Raw genomic sequence first — 22,656 nt, forward strand, 5'->3', positions numbered from 1 at the left:
AGTTTCTGTGATTATGATTATCGAAAGACATTTAAACTACAATAGTCTTAGATAGATGTTGATACAGCTTTGTCAATAAATGCATGAACTAACTTTGAAACATTCATTATTCATGTAGACCAATTAGTATCGATGATAAATACTTACTCGTAGTTAAGAGTAACTCATTAAGGGGGTACAGAACACCTAAGAAAGATAACTCTTGTGCTTTGGTCTAATTCATTGCAGCGTTTTAAAATAACATGCAATATGCAAGACTTTTAAAGATCCAGATCAGAATGTTTACTTGTTGCTAAGAGCAGACGATCAATCTATTGTTGTACTATTCCAATCTATATATAGTTTAAAATTTTTGCTTAAATAAACCAGGAAAGAGATGTAACAGGCAAATTTGGTAAAGCTAGTGTTAAAAAGAATAAGAGGTCAAATTTTTTTAAATGGTCAAATGAGTTAAAGCAGAAGGACCCTGAGGTAGTTGGAGTATTCAATGACCACTCCAACTACTTTCATAACCACACAGATATAGCAGCAGAGGCTGAATTCACTGACCCACTTTATGGGAAACAACAGTCTTGGGGTTTGGGGAGGAGGATAGTTGAATTAGATCTCCTCGCAGTGGGAATGTATTGCTGTATCTGCAAGTCCCCTCTTCACCTGTCAAATACAGTAGGAGAAAAGCTGTTTGGTTTAAGTGGAATTATCATGATTCGATGTGATCTTTGTGCAACAGTCACTGATGTCCAGACAGGAAAAAGAGGACCAACAGGCAGTTATGACATCAACACAAAAGCAGCATTAGGTAGGTTTACATTTAGAAAAAAATACAATTTTTAGCATAAAAAACCTAATCAAGTTTAGCTAGAATCTTCCATAAATGTAGCTAGTAATAGAGAGTCCCTTTGTACTTCATACAGATTTAAGATACATAGTATCTGATTTAATGCCCTTTATGGGCCCTGTAATTTGGGAAATAAAAATATTCTAATCTATTGTAGACTCATGTATTGTACTTGTAAGTTGTATATTCCCCTCCCTGCTTAAACATGTTAAAGCTTGCAATTAAATGCAAATTAAAACCATGCAAAATTTTATAAGCCCTCCCCCACCCCACCCCCCTAAGGCTCCAGTAAGAGGAGGCATGTGTTCCAGTTATGCTACAGTGATCCCTTTAAAGAATGCATCATTTTTTTATTATATAATAGGAGGGACCAGGCCCACTATATTTTTTTATTACATTTTTAAATCATGGTTAACTAAGAAAATATGTCTTTGATTTGGTAAATGAAATGTATTTCTTTTCAAACATTAACCATGAATACAAATGATTTATACAAATACCACAATGCCATCATTAAAGCAGAAACTAAATATACAATAATGTATACACCATGCACATGCAGACAACCCTATTCTTTTCTTAAATTGTTCTTATGACAAATCCAGTGCAAAAAGTATATTAATCACCAAATGTCTATTTATAATATATTCAAAAACCTTCAAAAATGTCTCATACCTTAACCTAAAACTTTGTTTAGAGAAAATTACATGCATTTTTAATACATGTATATCTTTTTTCTTACTATCTTTATGTGTTTCAGGAATGATACATGCAGGAATAGGGCCTACCCATCTACAAAACTTTCTAGCTGAATGTAATTTGCCATCTATCAGTGAAAACACTCTGAGGAAGAAGGAGAAGGAGTTAAGTAAGCAGATTGGGGAAGTTGCAAACACATCATGCAGAACTGCACAGGAAGAAGAAAAAGCACAGAGTACCAATAATAATGTAAGTTTAATAAATATAAATTTATGCCTTGAAATAAAGAAAAACAATTTTTATTTTAATGAAACATGGTGTGTAACATCATTTTTGGGGTTTAATGTATTTTCTGCCAATCCAAACCATTGTTTTACAGCATAACAGAAGATCAAACTTTTAACAACTGTTTTCAGTCAGGTTTCATGCATGTTAGCTTACTATATAATATATATATATTGACTGCAAAACTATAGACCAAAGGGTATAAAATATGGACACTTTATGAAAATTAGTCAGAATTCCTTTATGATACATTGTATGCACTTATATACCTGATTTGATGTTCCTGTTCTAATATATATAGTTTATATAGACTATAAAATTGATTTTAATTACTCTTTTTTATTAAGATATTTTATTCCTACAAATATCCAATATATACCATATACATGTATATTGATTCATATATACATGTATATTTTATTTTTTTTAAACTTTTATAAATCGTTGTTTGGATGGAGAGTTACAAGTCTCATTGGCACTCATACCACATCTTCCCATAACTATATAAATGAAACATTTTACATTAAAAAAACTTTCTACCAATTAATTTTTAAAAAATTAGGAAGAATAAAATATTTATATGTGCACAAAAAAACTACATCAAACTACATCAACTATTATTATAATATGCAGTTGCAATTACATAAGATCATCTCTAGATTTCCTAAGTCTATGTGTGTTAGGAAATGGTGTTCTATTGAATGTTTTATACAAGAATAAAAAGAATAAAATGGTCATTAAATTTACCCTGACTTACAATCTGTCTATAGATACACTTTCTTTCAAATTATATTTACATGCAGGCAGATAAAATATATATATATATATAATACTAGAAATAAAATTATATTTTGATAGGTTGAAGCTAGTTTTCATGGTGGTTGGCAGAAGAGAGGCTCTGGGTGGAATTACAATAGTAATACTGGTAAGAATGATGTTTTCAGTAAAACCAGTTGAAACCAAACTTAAAAAATCAAAGCAATCAAGCAATAATTTACTCTTAAACCTCCAGTTTATTGAAACAAAACAAAGTAATTAAATATGGTGGTTTTTTTTGTTACTGTATATGTTATGTCTGATTTATTAATGCAATGAGTTTGAGAAAATATATAGGAAGATGTGGTATGATTGCCAATTAGACAACTCTCCATAACAGACCAAAAAAAATAGAAATTAACATCTATTGGTCACCCTACAGCCTTCAACAATGAGTAAAGCTTATACCACATAGTCAGTTCTAAAATGCCCTTAAATGACAATGTAAAAAAAATCAAACTAATAAAATAATGGCCTTATTCATTTAAAAAAATGAATGAAAAACAAATATGTAACACATAAGCAATGATAACCACTGAATTACAGGCTTGGGCAGACATGATACATACATAATGTGGTGGGTTAAACGTGTTATCAGGATCCTGACCCTACCCTAACCTGGAACAGTGGTATTACAGTACAACATAAGAATGGACTATAATAATCAGTTCTGGAATTTTTTTGTGCACATATAAACTATCTAACTGCACATGTGAGCAAACTTATATGCATACAATTCTTACGTGCATCTCATGTGCTTCACATGTGAAACTCATGTGCTTTTGTTAGCAATTTCTGTACGGGATAATAATTACATTTAAACTTTCTACAGGACACTCAACCTTCATTGGAAAAGAATCTGGGAAAGTACTGTCTTTTGAATTACGTAGTAAAGCATGTAAGACCTGTGAGTACCACCAATCCAGGAAAGAAACTGTTCCAGACCATGACTGCCATTTGAATTGGCATGGATCAAGTAAAGCTATGGAGGCGGACATGGCTGTTACAATGGCTCACAGGTTGAAAGATGATGGATGTGAAATCAAAGGTTAATAATATCTTTACAATAAAGCATCATTACAGTTCTGTTATATGATGAAGCCAAAAGGTGTTACACTAAAGTGTTGCCTTTGTGATTTTGACAATGCCATTCAGGTTCACATCTTTGATAAGCTAACTTAAGCATGTTCCAGTAGGTCATTTCTAGGTCAATCAAAAACTACATCAACTATTATTATAATATGCAGTTGCAATTACATAAGATCATCTCTAGATTTCCTAAGTCTATGTGTGTTAGGAAATGGTGTTCTATTGAATGTTTTATACAAATTCAACATTAAGTTAGGTCAGAATGAACCATGAACCATGAAGAAGATGTGGTATGATTGCAAATGACCCACAAAAAGACCAAAATGACACATACATGTACATTAACAACTATAGGTCACGGTACGGCCTTCAACAATGAGTATGTTTGTCATGTTTAATGAAAATTTCAATTGCCAATTTTTTTCTGGTCCTAAATTTTAGTCCTTTATGTATATTCTCAAGTTCTGTTTCAGTTGTGCATGCAGATAATGATGCATCAACAACAGCAAGACTACAAGTTGAGTTTGACAACATTTCAAAAAAGGACGACCAGAACCATGTCAAAAAGGGAATATCTACAAGCTTGCATAATATTTCTAAAAGGTATATATTTCTGTTAATCAATAATTTTGGAAAAAAAACAACAAAGAACAAACCTTTAAAAATACAGACATGTGGTTTAAAAAAAAGTTTTGTATGTACAAATTTAGATTTTTATGTGACCGCAAAAACATTTTTTGGCTAGATAAGCGTATTTGATATTAAGGTGGTACCTGATACTACAGGGAGACAACTCTGTAAAATCAGCTGAACGTTTTAATTACGTTGTGTTGGAAAGGATATATCAAGCTTCTCATTGATCAAAATTAGTGTTTGTCAAACTGCTATATATATATATATAACCAGTGTATTTTTTATGATAAAATGGTTGGTTCAAATTTTTAAAATTTTTTATATTTTTGTCAAAGGGCCGTAAATACTTTGTCAAAATTTTATGAAAATTAAAAGAGCCAAATTAATTTCAGTGAAAGTGTTGGGTACCACCTTAAGTTGTTGTAGTCATCTGAACATATTTGGTTTTTGCACAATAATTTTAGTATTTATAAGTGAATAGAAATCTATCAGATATTGCAAACAACATTAATGACAACAAAAGGATGGTTGGAATTAATTTTGGAAGTTTTGATTCTAGGGATACTTTTATATATGCTGAATCTGAACATGTCAATAGATTTTAAATTATGGTCCCTGTTTTTAAGATGCACCAAATTGGGGTCCAAAATTAAACAGAAATTGAATAAATGGGGTTCTTTAATATGCTGAATCTAACCATGGATTTAGATTATTGATATTTTGTTGTCTAACTGGTCCACATTGAAGTCCAAAAGGTCCAAAATTGATTTTTTGTTATTCAATAAAAAATTTAATTCTTGGGCTTCTTTGATAAAAATTTATATATTCCAACATCCAGACTTTGACATTTTGAGCTTTAAAAATGCCCCTTTTTATTATACTTACATTATTTTCATTGATATGCATAATTTTTAAAGAGTTATTGCAACTTGCAGTTTAATGTTCTATGCATGCACATTTATTTAATAATTTATATTGCAGTTACAGGGAGTTACAGAAAGATGAAACCAGGCAGTACATTTTGAGATGTTTTATGTATGCAATAAAAGGAGGAGAGACAGAAGATGACATCAAATGTAATCTGGAAAGAATTGTGCCACATGTATTTGGTAGTCATGAAAAATGTGAAGATGTTGACTGGTGTACATATAACACAAATCCTGAAAATTTCAAGTAAGCACAATAACTCATTTTATTGTATAGCAATATAATATTTCCCACAGAAAGTAACCAAAAGTTAGCGTGCAATAAATTCCATTATTGCACTAGTGCAATAAATCTTAAAAATTCATAACGTCATCAACGACAAAATATTAGTTTAAACCAATTTTTATTTTCAAATATTATATTGCTATACAATAAAAGAGTTATTGCATGAATATTGTGAAATATTGTCCCTCGTAGAACAAATATTGCACTCGCAATCTCGTGCAATAAAAAATTCTACTCGGGACAATATTCCCCAATATTCATGCAATAACCCTACATTATTGCATAGCTATATAATATTTCCCACAAAAAGTAACCAAAAGTATAGCATGCAATAATATCAGATTATTTCATGGCTTTTTTCATATCACATGTATTATCAGCCCAAGGTTCAATATCAGCACAAGAGCCGCATATGCTTCAACAGTGGAGACAAAAAAAGAATTATATATTGATCCTTTAACGTGGTTCCCATATAGGAGTTCAAAGAGTGAAAAGTTCACGAACCCCAAATTTAGTACATTCGATATGAAATCTTTCTATCATATGACTAAACAGAGAAGAAAAATATTTTAATATGGACGAATCGACAAAAATATACATAATAAACATGTTGGCAAATCAATTTTTTAAAAGTAATTTTAAAATTATATTGTTTAAAACTTTAAAAATGCATTTACTAATAATTTGTTTGTTTGTTTGTTTTTTATTTATCTATTTTTTTATTATTATTTTACACAATTAACTTTCTAATATCCAAATCATTGATTTGTACACTACTTTGTAATGTTTTTCATTGAATACGTAGCATTTGAGGTGTATTTTGTGGAATTTGCCAAGTATCACTGGAATGCCATGCGATAACGTTACGGAAAAGCATGTGATAACAATCGAAGCATGTGATAAACTTTTCATATCAGCCCGCTAAGCACCAATTCAAAAAATATGGAATTTACGTTCATTTAATGCTATTATCACAGTAAAAATCATATGTTATTTAGTCTAAGTATATGATAAATTACAATATAGCACTAGTGCAATAAATCTTCAAAAATTAATGACGTCATCAACAACAAAATCTTACTTTAAACCAAATTTTACTTTCAAATATTATATTGCTATACAATGATACAATAAAAGGGTTATTGCATGAATATTGGGGAATATTGTCCCTCATAGAACATATATTACACTTGCAAGCTTGTGCAACATAAAATTCTACTCGGGACAATATTCTCCAATATTCATGCAACTAACCCTATAATATTATTGAGGATTATCAGCAATACAAGATCTAATATGAGGCAATGAAGGAAATAGTTTGACATCTTCTATTTAGGGTTATTGCCCATAGGGACCATTTTTCCATTTTTGCATTTGCTGTAAATAATGATAAATTATAATAGAAATCTGAATTTAAAAAAAAAATGATGAGCCAGTCAAATAACAAGTCAAATATGGTTAATATACTATGAAAGATAGAGAGAAACTAAATAGACTAAACAATCATTAATAAATATCAACAAAACAGAAATTTTTTCATATATTGTTTTAAAAGTTTTGGGAGTGTCCTTTGTTGATTATGCACATTGGACCAAGGTGAGCAACACAGGCTCTTTAGAGCCACTTTTAAACTCTACATACACTAATTGTCATACTTGCAGTATTGATTTTTTATTTGAATTTAGGTACAAAAGTCTGCCAAACGGGAAACCACTGACATCTGATGGATTAAAGGAGGAGTTAAACAGCTTAGTCAGAAAGATGATAAGTAGGAGTGAATCCATAACTGATTTAGGATCAACACAAGCCAATGAAAGTTTTAATCAACTTGTATCAGTAAAGGCACCTAAAGCAAGGTATCTACAACAGTATTCACAAAGAGCTAATGCATGACATGCCAATATGTGTATGCAAATTGGGTCTTTTCATTTTGTTGTAAAATCCCCGACAAAAAATATATCACCTTATGTCTGTTTGTCCATATGTCTTCGAAGAGCAACTTATCCTGAACAAATGGACTGATACTGATGAAACTTTACACATTTGGACTATGATATGAATATGACTAAGTATAATCTATGTCTGAAATATTTCAAGGGAGATAATTGAACTTACAAATGTTCTTGGTTTAATGTGGGACAGAATATTTTCTTTAGTGTTTGAATCGACTCATAGTTATAGTTTGACTTCTGTACATACTTTATAATGTTTAGTAATTTACAGCTTGTGTGTACTCTTTACGAATATTCATGATCATATATATAAGTTATTGCATTCATAATTAATTTGTTTTTAATTTATATTAATCAATATAAAGTATAAGGTATAACCACAAAAAAGACAGTTGTAATAAAGCTTTATATTTAGGTCTATCAAGATAGTATCAAGGATTAGTTAAGAAGGCGAGACATTTCAGTGTGTGCACTCTTGTTTCATTTTTAAATATTTTTTTCCGATTTCAGTATAAAAACAATATACGTATAGTGTCTTGAAATATGAAATTTATTTGTATGCGGCATTTTCCCGTTTTTTAGACTCATACAAATAAATTTCATATTTCAAGACACTATACATATATTGTCTAAATATGTCATATATAAACAAAAGCAGGATAAATTCATTGCAGTGTTCAATTGTCCTAATACTGAATTTATTGGGCCAATAACATTCTCCTATAAGGACAATTGCACACTGTGTAACTAATAATATGGTCTTCAAAATAAATTAATCAATCATTCTATTTCAGACATTATGGTGGATCCTGTTCCCTTCAAAATAGGCTGTCGGCAGCAGTTCTGCAGAAAAATGAGGGATATGGTTATTTGTCAAAAGTAAGTTATTGGTTTTTGTCGAGTCTGCAACTTTTGTCACAGACAGCTTGACTTAGGAAAAGTGATCAGGCCGCAACTATGGCCGTGTTAAGCTTTATATTTTAGAAGGTTGACCAGGAATGTGGAGATAAATATAAAATCCACTGAAACTACTTTACAGAATGTGAGGCCACCAGTGTTCATTTGTTATCGTCCTGAACATGCATGACATATTTGCCACTGAACGTTAAGCAACCATAAATCAAGCAATGACTTATTAGATCTGACTTAAATATATATTCTTTCATTATCAAAAACAGCAGAAGAAAAAGAAAACTGTTTGCTTATTTATTACTAAAGTCAAATGTGTATATTTTGAAATCTCTGTCAGTTATTAGATCTTATGCAGATTGCTGAATTAAGGTCAACATGCTAAGTTTTTATGCCCCACCTACGATAGAAGAGGGGCATAATGTTTTCTGGTCTGTGCCTCTGTTCTTTCGTTTGTCTGTCTGTCCATTCGTTTGTCTGTGCATCTGTTAGGCCCACTTCAGGTTAAAGTTTTTGGTCAAGGCAGTTTTTGATGAAGCTGAAGTGCAATCAACTTGAAACTTAGTACACTTGTTGCTTATGATATGATCTTTCTAAATTAAATAAGCATTTGACCCCAATTTATGTGGTATTTTGCAAGAAATTGACAGTGTACTGGTGTAATAGATGAATCATGTTAGTTTTTCGTATCTTTCAGGTTAATGAAGCAGCCAGCCTTTCTCCTGGTGAATTGACTATGTCAATTGCATCAGCTCGAGACAAAAAAAAGGAAAAAAGAAAGATAAAAAAACAGTCAAAAGAATTCAAGATCACCAGAATTCAGAAAAAAAGGAAGCGAAATATTAATTCCAGAAAAGATTTGGTAAAAGAGGGTAAAACTTATGAAAACCAGTTGGAATTGTCAATTCAAGAAGACCCTGACCAAGGAGTTGACATTCCACCGCCTTTGAAAATAGATAGAACTGAAAGTTATGTTTTCTTTGACCTTGAAACCACCGGATTAGGTAGAAAAAGTGACATCACTCAAATAGCAGCACTTACAAATGGGAAAAAGTTTCAGAGATATGTTATTCCACGAGTTGAAATTAATATTGAAGCCAGTAAGGTAACTGGAATAACATATAGTCATTCAACAAACACAATGTATGTAAGAGGTCAAAAAGTGGAACCTGTAACACTACAGAAAGCACTGCTAGATTTTATTTCCTTCATCAAAGAATTTAACAATCCAATTCTAATTGGACATAATATTTGCAATTTTGACATTCCAATAATTAGTGAAAAATTAAAGGAATGTAAACTTTTTACATCATTTTCTACTATTGTTAAAGGATTTATTGACACTTTGAAAGTTGCCAAAAAATATGTTTCAAATTCAGATATTCCTAACTTCAAACAGGAAACCCTTGTGAAGCATTTTTTAGGAGAAACTTACTTGGCTCACAATGCTATTGAGGATGTTAAATCCTTGCATAGTTTATATGAAATGAAATTGGCTCACCACATCAAATCTGATGATTTGTATGCATTTGTTTACCACAAATGTCTGGATTCTTACTCCGATATCTTAAAGAGCAAGGCAGTAAGTAGGCTGATCTGTGTAAGACTGGCGAAAGAGGGTATTTCTCTTAAACATCTTAAACTGGCTGCCTCAAGAGATAGCAATGGGATAAAATTTGTATTCGAAGACCATAAAGTTCCACAGAAAAGTGTGAAAGCCTTCAGTGAATACCTGAAAGATGAAGAATGAATAACAGTTCCATTGACATAATGAAGAATTTATTGCTTATATATATTTATTTACTTGAAATGTCATTCATTGAATAAGAATACCTGGATATTATGGTTCAACCATAATTTGATCTGTCTGTCAACCAGTCCGTCCACCAGTATCAAATTTTGTCAGCTCAATGACTTTTTTACAGTCATGATTTTAAAGATTATACTTGTAAATATAAATAAGGATATGTGGCTATATGATATCAATGAGACATTAAATTACTCTTCAAAAGAGACCATCTGACACAGATATTTACAGCTACAGGTTACTGTACAGCCTTCCGCTATGAGCAAAACCCATACCACATGTTTATTCATTAACACCAGAAGATGTTTCATACTTATATAAAATCATAAGGTTAAAACTAAGGTTGTGAACCCAATGCTATGCATGTAGTAAAGATCTACTCCTGATTTTTAAAGTCTATACTTTGCATGTATGTTCACTTGCATCAGCTGGTCTGTGATTATAAATAAACTTGAGAATAATTTGAAGTAATGTAAAGGTACCCACATGGTTGTTTAGCACTGTCAAAAAGAATATCATGATTATTTGGCAAATCTTTAAATCATAAATCCAGGTAAATTACTGAAGTCAATGTGGGATAGCTGAATTTGTGTTTGAAAATATTTCATTTGTTTTACTTAAGAACAGCTAAAAGTGGCCTGGGGTGACATTATATGGCACGATTATATCCATGTTCATATATAATTTTATATGCATCACATATGAAGTTGTGTCTCAAATGATGTCCACATATCTTTGTTAATGGTTAAAGTCAAAGAATGTAATTCACAGATGGGTACCCAGGACCCAGAATCTTTAATTAAGTCTTCCTCACTTTTTTTTACATTAGAACCTTTTCAGGGGGCATACAGAGATGGATTCTATCTCATTCATGTTAGTTTTATTTGGTCTATGCTACAATAATCCCTGTCTTTCTCACTCATGTATGACTGAGTATGGTTATCAAACAGTATTTCTAAAGATAATGGAAGAAAGGAAAAAAGTTGCGGATGATGACCAATTTATTGATGCCAGTTCACTCTTTTTTCTATCATGCTTGATACTTTTATTTGTCAGGATTGAAGATATAGACCATGACATTATTTACAGCTACAGATTTAATTTTGTTCTGGTCCCATGATTTTTTCTCAAGTTTGGTCCCAAAGTTTAGGTACTGATGGTCTAGTTAATTTTCTTTTGTAAGGTTTGTTTACCTGTGTATCAAAAGAAATCACAATGAATGTTCATCTGTCTAAGTCTTCTAGATACAACTTCTTCAATAAAGCATAATTAATTCCTATAAAAAAAGTGTATTCTCATACCTTTTGGTCTTAACAGATACGGTGTTCAATATTTTGACTTTATTCTTTCTTTTGAATTTATAAAATATTACTAATTTACTAATGAAGTTCAGTCCAGCGAATCTGTATTTGTTTTTTTTTGTTGCTTTTAAAATTTTAAAAATCTTGAAAGATACATGTACATTTTAATTGTACTTGGTCTGTAAGTTTAATTTGCCTTAATAGAAACTAAGCCATTATTTTAAATTGTATGGAACCGCAAGTAAATTTTGTCTTGTAACAGATAGTTTCCATATTTTGTATGCATGGAATAATAAAATATGTATTTTGTATGCATGGATTTTTTTTTTTATGTCGTGATAATGTATGTGTCTATATTGTTTTATATGTATAGATCATTAAAGATTGTTGGATATTACTAAATACCAACTTCAAATAAATATTTGAAGTGAATTGTATTGAATTGATTTGAATGACACAGACAAATATCTCAAACCTACCTCCAAAGACAAGTCATAGCCAGGTCAAGTGTTTATCGCCAAAAATACAGTTATCCTCCTTCAGGTCTAGGGTCAAGGTCACATGGAGGTCATAATTATAAAGGGGCATATAAACCTCATAATGATACACCCATATGCCAAAGATGTAAGGCATAAGTCAAGGGACAAAACAGTGGTGACCTGTGGTCATGTTTCTTATGAAAAAAATATTTAAGTTGACCTTGGGGTCAAATTTGAAGGTCACTTAAAGGTAATCATGTTATAATATACTTAGCTTCTTGATGATACATCTACATGCAAAATATATAAGGCTTAGATAAAAAAACAAAAAAGTTATGGCCTAAATGTAATCTCAGAATGGAATTTGCCATTTTAAATGAGGGGGGGGGGGATATTTCAATCTTAAATTAAAAACATTCTAACGGTTAAATTGTTCTAATTTTTTGCCAGAATAACCAACTAATACAATACTACAAATGGTTAGTTTTTAAAAAAAAATAAACGACACATTTTTTTTTAATCCAAGTTTTTAGATTAAAATATTTTGCCAATCATAGTCATTTTGGGTTGCTTCCTCTGAGACCCCTTTTTTTTATTTCAGACCAAAATTTTAATTTAGACACCAAAACTATAAGTAAAGGGTATGAATCGACTCAAAATTGCATTATTCATCGCTCTCAATTAAGCTTTTGTCGATTCAGGCTAAATTTTAAAAAAAAATAACATGTATAGACCTATACCCATGTTTTTAGAAATTCAAAAATCGACCGGAATTAGCATGTGATCTATGCCATATTTGGGTGGCCAAAACTTTTTTACCAACGGTTCAATTTCTTAAAATTTTTTACAGAATGCTCAGCTATGCCAAACTTATCAATGATGTAAAAATAAGAAAAATTAAACGACAGGTTTTTTTTGGGGTATAGTGTTGGGTACCCCCTTAAATTCTTATTTAATACAGAAAGATACTAGTTGTTAATTGTATCTTTATCTAACACCCCTTTGTACATATCAAACAAACAGTATGTGTACTATTTTTGATCATCAAATTATACAAAAAAAGCCTCTTAAATCTTATTTGCCTAGCGCAGTCTATCATATTTCATCAAATATATATAATCCAAATTGTCACATTGTCATTGCATCATCATCTAAATGTCAGATAAGGCGACCAAAATTATAAAAATAAATGTCTTGGTCACAAATTCCAATTAAGTTAAAAGTATAACTGGTCGAATGATAAGTAATTAGTACGAACAAATTGTTCATCTGTTAATGCATCTTTTTATCTCGTTGTGCATCGGCGTGTTGATGGTGTTAGATTAATCTATTTTATTTACCCCTGTCAGTAATTACAACGAGTGTTTGTTTGAGATACTTATATAGTTCATTGTTTTTGCTGAAGGTGAACACATTTTACATACTACTTGCACTTACCTCTTTTAATGTCAACAAGATAAATAAAACCCTGATAAAAAAGCGTTAAATATCGTGAAACTTTTTTCAATTATATATTTTGACTTTTTTGACTGCAACATACCAGATTGATCTCGTAATTTAACATTGAGTCACATATATTTTTTTTGGTGCTTGATGCCACTGTCAGCAAACTTGGTTTTTTCTTGGTTAGTTTTTATACGGGAGGATAATGGTATACACAAATGGTATAACGTTGTTCGTATGTCTGTCCGTTTAGTTTTTTCTTCTGTCCGTCCTTTCATTCATCCATCATTCACCCTGTCTGTCAACATGGTCAATCTGTTGTCAAAATGTTGGGCAATAACTCAAAAATATTTTTACCGATTTTCATGAAATTGTGGTGAATCGTATGTATGCCTATGATTCTATCAATATATATTCTAGATTCTACGTTTCTGAGCTTTTAGAATTCATTTATACAAAAATACTGTATTTTTCTGTGTTTTGACTTCAACGTTAACATGGTTAAGACAAGATTTTTATCTCTTATTTGGTTCTAATTCTCAATTAAACTGGTATCGTGAAAAGAAAAGAAAATATGATGACAATCCGATGTACTCTATGCCATTAAAGCCTTCTGACACTCCTAGCAATTGGATTTGTAAAGATAAAAGCTGTAGGCATTATTTTATAATGACACATATTATGTGACTCAGTTTGTCGATAAAAGTTGATAGCGTTCTTAATGTCAAGCTGTTGTCATTAGATTAAGCCTTTAAGTATTTTATAAACATATTTACAGGAAAGGACCTAGGTGAATAGTTGTTTTTTCACTGAATAGAAATATTTAAAAAAAAAAAGAGCTGAAAAAAAAGATACCCATTTGTAAATATAAAAAAGAAGATGTGGTATGATTGCCAATGAGACAACCGTCCACAAGAGACCAAAATGACACAGTAATTAACAACTATAGGTCATCGTACTTTCTTCAACAATGAGCAAAGCCAATACCGCATAGTCAGCTATAAAAGGCCTCGAAATGACAAACGAGAAAACTAACGGCCTTATTTTTATAAAAAAATAAACGAAAATCAAATATGTAACACAGAAACAAACGACAACCACTGAATTACAGGTTCCTGACTTGGGACAGGCAGGTACATACATATGTGTAGTTACATGATATGTACTTTGATTGCAGTGACTGACTGGCGAAATTGTCAATTGTGTTGTCAATTGTTCATGAAAGCTAAATACTGGGGGGAAATACACATGCAAATATAAAAAAGAAGATGTGGTATGATTGCCAATGATACAACTGTCGACAAGAGACCAAAATGATACATACATTAACAACTATAGGTCACCGTACGGCCTTCAACAATGAGCAAAGCCCATATCGCATAGTCAGCTATAAAAGGCCCCGATATGATAATGTAAAACAATTCAAACGAGAAAACTAACCGCCTCATTTATATAAAAAAAACATGAACGAAAAACAAATATGTAACACATAAACAAATGACAACCGCTGAATTACAGGCTCCTGTATTTATAATTTACGAGAACTCTGAACAGAAATACAAAGATCACAAACGTATAAGGAAGGGGCGAAATATACTAGAGGGACAGTCAAACTCATAGATCGAAAATAAACTGACAACGCCATGACTAAAAATGATAGAGACAAACAGATGAATAAAAGTACACAAGACACAACAAAAAAAAACCTGAAGACTACACAAAACGAAATCAACCAAAAACTGGGAGTGATCTCAGGTGGTCCGGAAGGGTAAGCAGATCCTGCTCCACATGAGGTAACCGCTGTGTTGCTCATGTTATTAAAAACTCGGTTAATAGTCTAATTCGGTATTTCACATTTATGATAAGGGAAGAGGATTGTAGCTAATTCATAAGGAGCGTATCTGGTATCATCTTTGAATCGGTTATTACATGATCCAAAATCCAAATCGACAACGTCACCAAAAAGCACGACCACTGCTCCAAAATGCATAACATAAAGTTAAAAAAAAATAAGTTTCTAAAACAACTAAGACATATCAGAACTACACATTGAAAAAAATGTTCGCATAAATTGAAATTCATACAAAAAAAAAACTTTTGTCGTGATGCAGGCAACGTTTCAATTACGTATTATCCTACATATGTACATTTCGTTACATAACTGATAACAGTTAAGGCCTTTATGTATTTGCACGATTGCGATCTTAACGATAAATTAAAAGCTTTTATCATAGAGTTTAGTCATTTATTACATAATATTTCGAAATCGATCTTGATTTTATATCTTTTATTTTGCTAAGAGGCTTAATAAGACGCAGATCAAAGTTATTAGTAGAGAGTTTGTGTCCTGTGACAGAATGAATAATTGATTAGCGTTAGGTAAAATGAAAGGCAGTAAATATAGGACGAAAAACATGCCTAAAGGTCTTAAATATTCAAAAGTAGATTATGCGTGGGGTTGGTTTGATTTTAGTGATTGTAGTGAAATGGTGTTTTAATTTATCAGATAGTATTGAATGACATCAAGGTTTTTTTTTTTACTCTTTTTTCTTCGTTGCTATGGTAATTCAACGACTCCCAAGGTATGCTTCTATGTTTACAAATAACTAATGATGTAAAAAACGAACTTTTGTTTGTTGGTACAAATGTATATCGCCTTTTTTTTTATATTTGTTCATTGCAAACAATTATTTTTACTGAAACCCTTTTTTGGAATTAGTTCAGTGAGATCTCCAATGATAGAAATATAACTGGATTTTTGTTTACAATTAATGGACTACAAAATAGTATCGATGAACTTGACTTATATCTAATATACCCGTTTCTTTGATGTAGCTAAACACAACGTATACTTTAACAAAATAGTATTGTTTGTATTTCCACGATTGCGATGCTTATGGATTTATGATTTTTAAACAGCGGTATACTACTGTTGCCTTTATTTATGATATATTCCTAGCTTATAACATATAGTTGTTCATAAAATACGTCATATTCCGAAATCGATTTTGATTTTATATCATTGATTTTTCTTATAAACGTATAAAACCAGGATTACATATATTAGTGTGAAAGGAGTAAGTTCAGTAAGACCCCATTTTGGCCCCAAAATATTATAGCAGTTTTACAAAATAGTGAACTCGTAATGTTTAAGCTATTTATTGGAAAGTAGAATGCTTCTGCTCCATAAATATAGGTTGTTTTTAACAATACAATGTACATTTATCGGGTACTAGCATCAATAAGTCATGCTAAATTACTGAAATCTTCACAATTTTAGCATTTCAGTTTAATTTTAGACGGTTTTCTTCTTAAATGAAAGTGTTCATTCATAGTATTGAAATGTAAGTTGTATTTGATGATAATACATAACATATACAAAGGTTGAGGATGAACACGGATGCGGCCACTTTCATTTTTGACAAAAACCATCTGAAAAGTGACGTTTTTTTGGCATATTTGATAGTTTGTCATATTTAAGCTAGAATTGGAGGTTTTTTAAATAACTAAATCAGTAAAAATCTTTCACAAAAACTGATCAAATCAATTGAAATAGACACTTTAGTGTTTAAAAAGTGTCCAAAATCTTTCGTTAGATGAACTTGAAATTTGAGGCCAAAATCGGCTCTTTCCGGACCTACTCATTTGTGTTTGATTACAGGAAGAATAGTTGATTTAGGTTATGTAACGTGTATGGGAGAAAAATTTAGGACGAGAACACATGCCTAAAGGTCTTACAAAAGATATCGATGAGATTATCAACTTGTTTATCTTGTTTTATTTTGGCGTTTTTATTTTTAACTAATATAGCGTTATAACATTTTGTAAACAATACTATGGGTGAATGAGAAAAACAATGACAACATTATAGAAACTTTATAATCGGGTTCTGCTGCATTGATGTATATCCCAGCACATGTCCGTCTATTCCTATCAACAGATAGATGTCTATATGTATAGTATATGAATGTGTAATGTTATATATGTCTCTGGTATTTGACTTTTCCCAAGAGAATGCATATGACGTCTAATTGATTACAAGTCATGTACGTCAATCCTTTTGTTACATCGTTCAGACAATGATCTTCAATGAATCTGTAGTGTGCGTTACTTTGATCGAATGTATCACATGAATGTACAGAAAAAAAAACGTCGAATGTTTCATAGCATTTAACACAGACATTAGACAGCACGTCAATGAATCTCGTTTACCACGTCAGTCCTTAACAAATACTTTCTGATATACATATGTGTAAGATGTAATGTTTCGTGTCTAAAATTCCTTACTAATGAAATCTCACCAAAAATGTAAACAAATGTAGGACCAACCTACTATATTGATTAAAGAATTTCTCTTTGTGACTAAGTGCAAAGAAACAACCGAGGACACACACCGGACGTTCCTAATAATATTTTGAAAACAAAGTGAAAATGAAAAGCATATTTTTTTTAACAAAAGACATCAATAGTCTTCCAAGTAAAATGTACACAACTAGATATACAAATTATAAGATGTGATGAAAAATCTACTTAATAAATACTCCATCATAAAATGACCGAATGACAAAAAATTAACAGTAACGGATAACTGTATAGCCTTCATCAATAAGCAAATACCATCCCTCCAAGTCATACCCTGCAATGACAAATATAACCAATGTTATCAAAATTACATAAAGTCTGTTTTGTATACGAAACAATGAAAGAAAAGCAAATAGAATGTTACCTAGTAAATACTTTAGAATGTGGCAGGGTAAAATTTAGTTATGCAACTAAAACATGAAAAGTTGTTTATTATATAAACTATTCAAACGGAATGACGGAAATAAGTCTATGAATACATTCACGTTTAAGAAATCATATGACACTTAATCTCATAACTTCATACTATTACATTCAGTTTAAAAGAAACACTAGGAAACTTTATTCACCTGTGCTGCTATTACAGATAATTATCAATTTATTTTAAATTAAACATTCCATATTTAGATAAGAAAGACAACATTTGTATATCACTGAATAATAAATAGGAATCCAGTAATCAAAATCAAATTTGGATTGCAGAGCTCCAGATAAGCTGCGTATTTGCGTGATCACGCAATAGAAATAATAAAAAACCCAATGCAATTACCCATTGCAGGGTTCAATAACCCAATTAATTCAAAGGAAAACCCAATTATATGCCAAAACCATGAGTTCTCAACCCTTTTATTGGTTACCGTTTGCGTTATTTACCCTTATCTGTTTACAGTCGTCGCGTAAATCTATTTTTATAATATTTATAATTGGAAATTTCCTTTCGTTCTAAAAATAGATCCCTGCATCAAGCCGCTAAAATGGGTTCTGTTGAAGTTTTTGCTTGTTCAATAGGTACACGTGTTTTTGAAAACATTTCGATCTTCTCGGCGTTTATCCAATTAGCGTGTGTCATGTAGTCATATTTTTTCGCATTGCTCGGGATTTATCATAACATACATTGAATTAAAACGAAAGTGAATGTCCGGTAAAAATATTGAATAGAAGCATGTTTTCTGCTTCTTTTGAAAAGCTGAGGGAAAGTTATGATGATAACAAGACTAGGAAGCGTCCATCGAACGCACAGGCGTGTGTGCGTACCTTAACGAGAACATTGCTAATAAACACGGGGTTTCGCCAAAAACGAAATCAGTTGGAAAAAATGAAATGGCCAAATCAATTATGACATGATAAAGCATCAGAAACCAAAAGTTCTAAAAAAAGACAACTAAACCCAGATTTATGTAAATTGAATAAAACAAAAACATTCAAGTATAATTAGAGTTTATATTCTATTTTTTTTTTTCATTTTACGGTTAATTAATGAATACACACACAGGCACTGGTCTCAGAATTTATTATATAAAGGTATAAGACGAGTGTCTGTGAATACACATATCCGTTTTTGTGAGAAAATACAAAACTGGCTGAAGGTTTGAAACGGGACACAAATTAAAACTATAATTGCTCCTCAGTGAATAAACCAAATAAAACAGCTAGCAAATAACCATAACCCTAACCCTAAACCAAATAAAACAGCTAAACAAAGAAAGAAACATACAAGATGACATATTTAAGATGGAAAAAAATCTGGGGTCGATATTGCCTAAATATTCAATATTGTGTTGATGAAAAAACCTAATACATTAAGGAGCTTGGTGGTGAAAAACCCAATTTGGTATTAACTTGAGGGGTGAATTGGAATTGATAATGCAATTAAAAAACTTTATCACCCAATTATATAAGAAAATGGTGGGTAAAAACCCCAATTTGTGAATTCTTATCTGGAGCTCTGGGATTGCAAACAACAACGGAAACATTGTCATCGGAACGGGATAAATGTATAGCTTGTATCAACATCGTGGGAGTTGGGAATTAATGTTAAAAATTATGACGTGGTCCATTAACCACATAAAATCTGCAATTGGTTTGATAAAAAATCCAAAAAACTTCACATGCCGCAACTTAGTTTCTAGTTTTGCTGTTCAACTCAACAATAATACACCGAGTTTCCTAAAAAAGAAAATACTCAAAACATGATCGATTCGTAGTTTATTTATGCATTGTTTGATAGGATAAATGTCTTCCTCAGATTGTGAAACCTGCTAAATGGTATGATTATTTTTTAAAACATGTAAACCATTTCATTATATGCCAAATGAGAAAACCTAAAAACAATAACTGTTAAATAAAAGACAAACAGCAGCAATTATTGTAAAGATTTATGGTACTAATAATTAAGTCCAATTGGTAAAACAAATTATATATGAAAAAAATCAAATAAATTAAAAAAAAAGAAAATCAACAAGGCAACCGGTTGGAAGTATAATTAAATATTTTTACTGGTACAGTAAAATTGTGTAAACACGACTAACACCTTTCGAACTTGATGTCCGAAATATAACGGTTATTAGATTAATATAAGTTGATAAACAGATAATTTGTTATTTGGTTTAGTGTGACATGCTTCTTTGAACAAACAAAAATTGAACGATTATTTAAAGAAAAATCCAATTCACTTGGAATGTTGTGATAACAATCATAACAAAATAATTGACCAAACAAAAATAATCTAAGTTAATTGAGTCATGCAAATTCCTCAAAAAATAGATCAATGGTCAAACGTGTTCGTTCGAGTTACAGAATCAATTGGTTTGTAATACTATATGCATCATTGGCTTCTGCTTTGATCTATGCATGTTCGATTCAATCAGGCATATACCAGGTTAATGCGAATTTGTTCATTAACAAAAGTTCTTTTAAGTGTAATAAACGAAATGGTCCTCAAAATCAAAACAGTTTAAATCTTGGAATTCGAAGTTATTGATGAAGTACAAATCAGGATTAGTTTAAACAATATATATGATATAAATAATTTATTCAATGTAATGACCTTCCAAATGTATTATTCATTATCAATATAAATTGATAAAAGACTGAATAGAATGGGAATATGTTTTAACTATGACATTATCATTCTATACGTTTAGTATACGCTATCATTTTCTTTTAACTTCAGTTCAGCTGTTACATTAATTAAGAATGATTTATATTACACTGGTTGCATACGGACATATCATTCCGTCTTAACAACAGCAAGATTTATTTTTAATATAACATATGTACATGTGTAAGCAGTTCTCTCTCTCTCTCTCTCTCTCTCTCTCTCTCTCTCTCTCTCTCTCTCTCTCTCTCTCTCTCTCTCTCTCTCTCTCTCTCTCTCTCTCTCTCTCTCTCTCTCTCTCTGTCAAAGATACAAAAGAAAAAGGAAGATCCAAAAACTCACAATTAAGTGAACTGACGATGCCATGACTTAATTTTATTTTTAGAAACAAACAAATAGTAGTAAACAAAATACACCATACAATAACAGGACTATGCAACACGAGCCCCCCCCCCCCCCTAACCCAAATAACGAAGTGATCTTATATAACCCAGCATGGTAACAGATCATGATCCATATGTGACACCCGTTGTGTTGCTCGTGTCCGAAAGTAGCTCTGTCACAAATATAAATCGGTAGGTCATGTTCGATAAAAATGACCGGATTGGGCGTACAATATATTGAAGATAGCTGCTATCATACATAACAGTCATTATACGAAACACCTACTCATATGAATAGTACAACAAATACGATTGTCCTCCCGTTTGAGCTATATAAGTATAAATGTATTTTAAATATAACAATAATATCAAATTACATAGACTGTTGTTGGCCCTTAATTATCTTTCTGGTTAACTTTATATCGTAGATGAAATTGAGAATGGAATTAGAAAATGTGTTAAAGAGGCAGCAACTCGAGCACAGATGAGAAAACAGCTGACGCCCACCTATGGGTATTCAATACAGCGAGAAAGTCCCGCACCCAAAGGCGTGCATCAGCTGGCCCTTAACAAAAATATGAACTAGTACTACACGCACTACAACTCATGTTCTTCAATTCTTCCATTTAACACAAAATTTTTCAACAACATTTAAAATCAACATAAATGTACCATTGCAACGAATCCAATAATTTGAAATACTTTTCATTTAGATTTCAAAGATGTTTGTTTTTAAGGATCTATCCGGTTCTGCTGTCTTTTGATTTGAAGTGTTCTACCATGTAGTTTAAAATTAGTTAGTGTTAATTGTTACAAAAACAAATAATACTTCACAAAATATTAATTAAAACTCTAACGAGCAAAATGAAAGTCAATATTTGATCAAAGTTTATAATATAGTATTTTATTCAAATTAATACAAGCAAAAACGAACTAGTCAACCTCTAATAATTGATCAAGTTGAAAGGAATTTTACTGTTCGTAACCTGAGTTATGAGAACGTCGCGTCATACCCTAAAACACTATTGCTGTCCCCACGAGCTTACATTTAATTTTACACTTCGTTGTCAAATTGGTTGTTGTGGGATTAACAAAATAGCATTTTAATTTAAAAGCATATAGTCGACAGACGAACTAGATTAAAACGAGTGGTTTAATTGTAACCCAAGACAATTACTTCCGCAACTCTATAACTCGAAGGTTTTCAAAATGCGTCAACACTGGCATACAAAGAAGCATGGTATGTGGCTATACAACCAGGTGTAAAGCCCTGATTATATATAGACATGATAAGGAAAGGTACGTATCGGATTTTGTTTTATATGTTTCCTTCGTGTTCAGTATTTCTGTT

At 31.3% G+C, this 22,656-nt stretch overlaps 1 protein-coding gene across 1 annotated transcript; it reads left to right on the plus strand.

Moving 5' to 3' along the window:
* Positions 1-300: 300 nt before the first annotated feature.
* LOC139497111 (uncharacterized) lies at positions 301-11,852 on the plus strand. The gene is made up of 9 exons (XM_071285197.1): positions 301-799; positions 1,599-1,786; positions 2,681-2,747; positions 3,471-3,686; positions 4,201-4,330; positions 5,342-5,533; positions 7,258-7,428; positions 8,319-8,403; positions 9,131-11,852. Exons 1-9 carry the CDS (start codon positions 622-624, stop codon positions 10,181-10,183), a joined length of 2,280 nt encoding a protein of 759 aa, XP_071141298.1. The 5' UTR covers positions 301-621; the 3' UTR covers positions 10,184-11,852.
* The last annotated feature ends 10,804 nt before the right edge of the window (positions 11,853-22,656 follow it).

This window comes from Mytilus edulis, chromosome 12 (genome assembly GCF_963676685.1).
Source record: "Mytilus edulis chromosome 12, xbMytEdul2.2, whole genome shotgun sequence".
Lineage (NCBI taxonomy): Eukaryota > Metazoa > Mollusca > Bivalvia > Mytilida > Mytilidae > Mytilus > Mytilus edulis.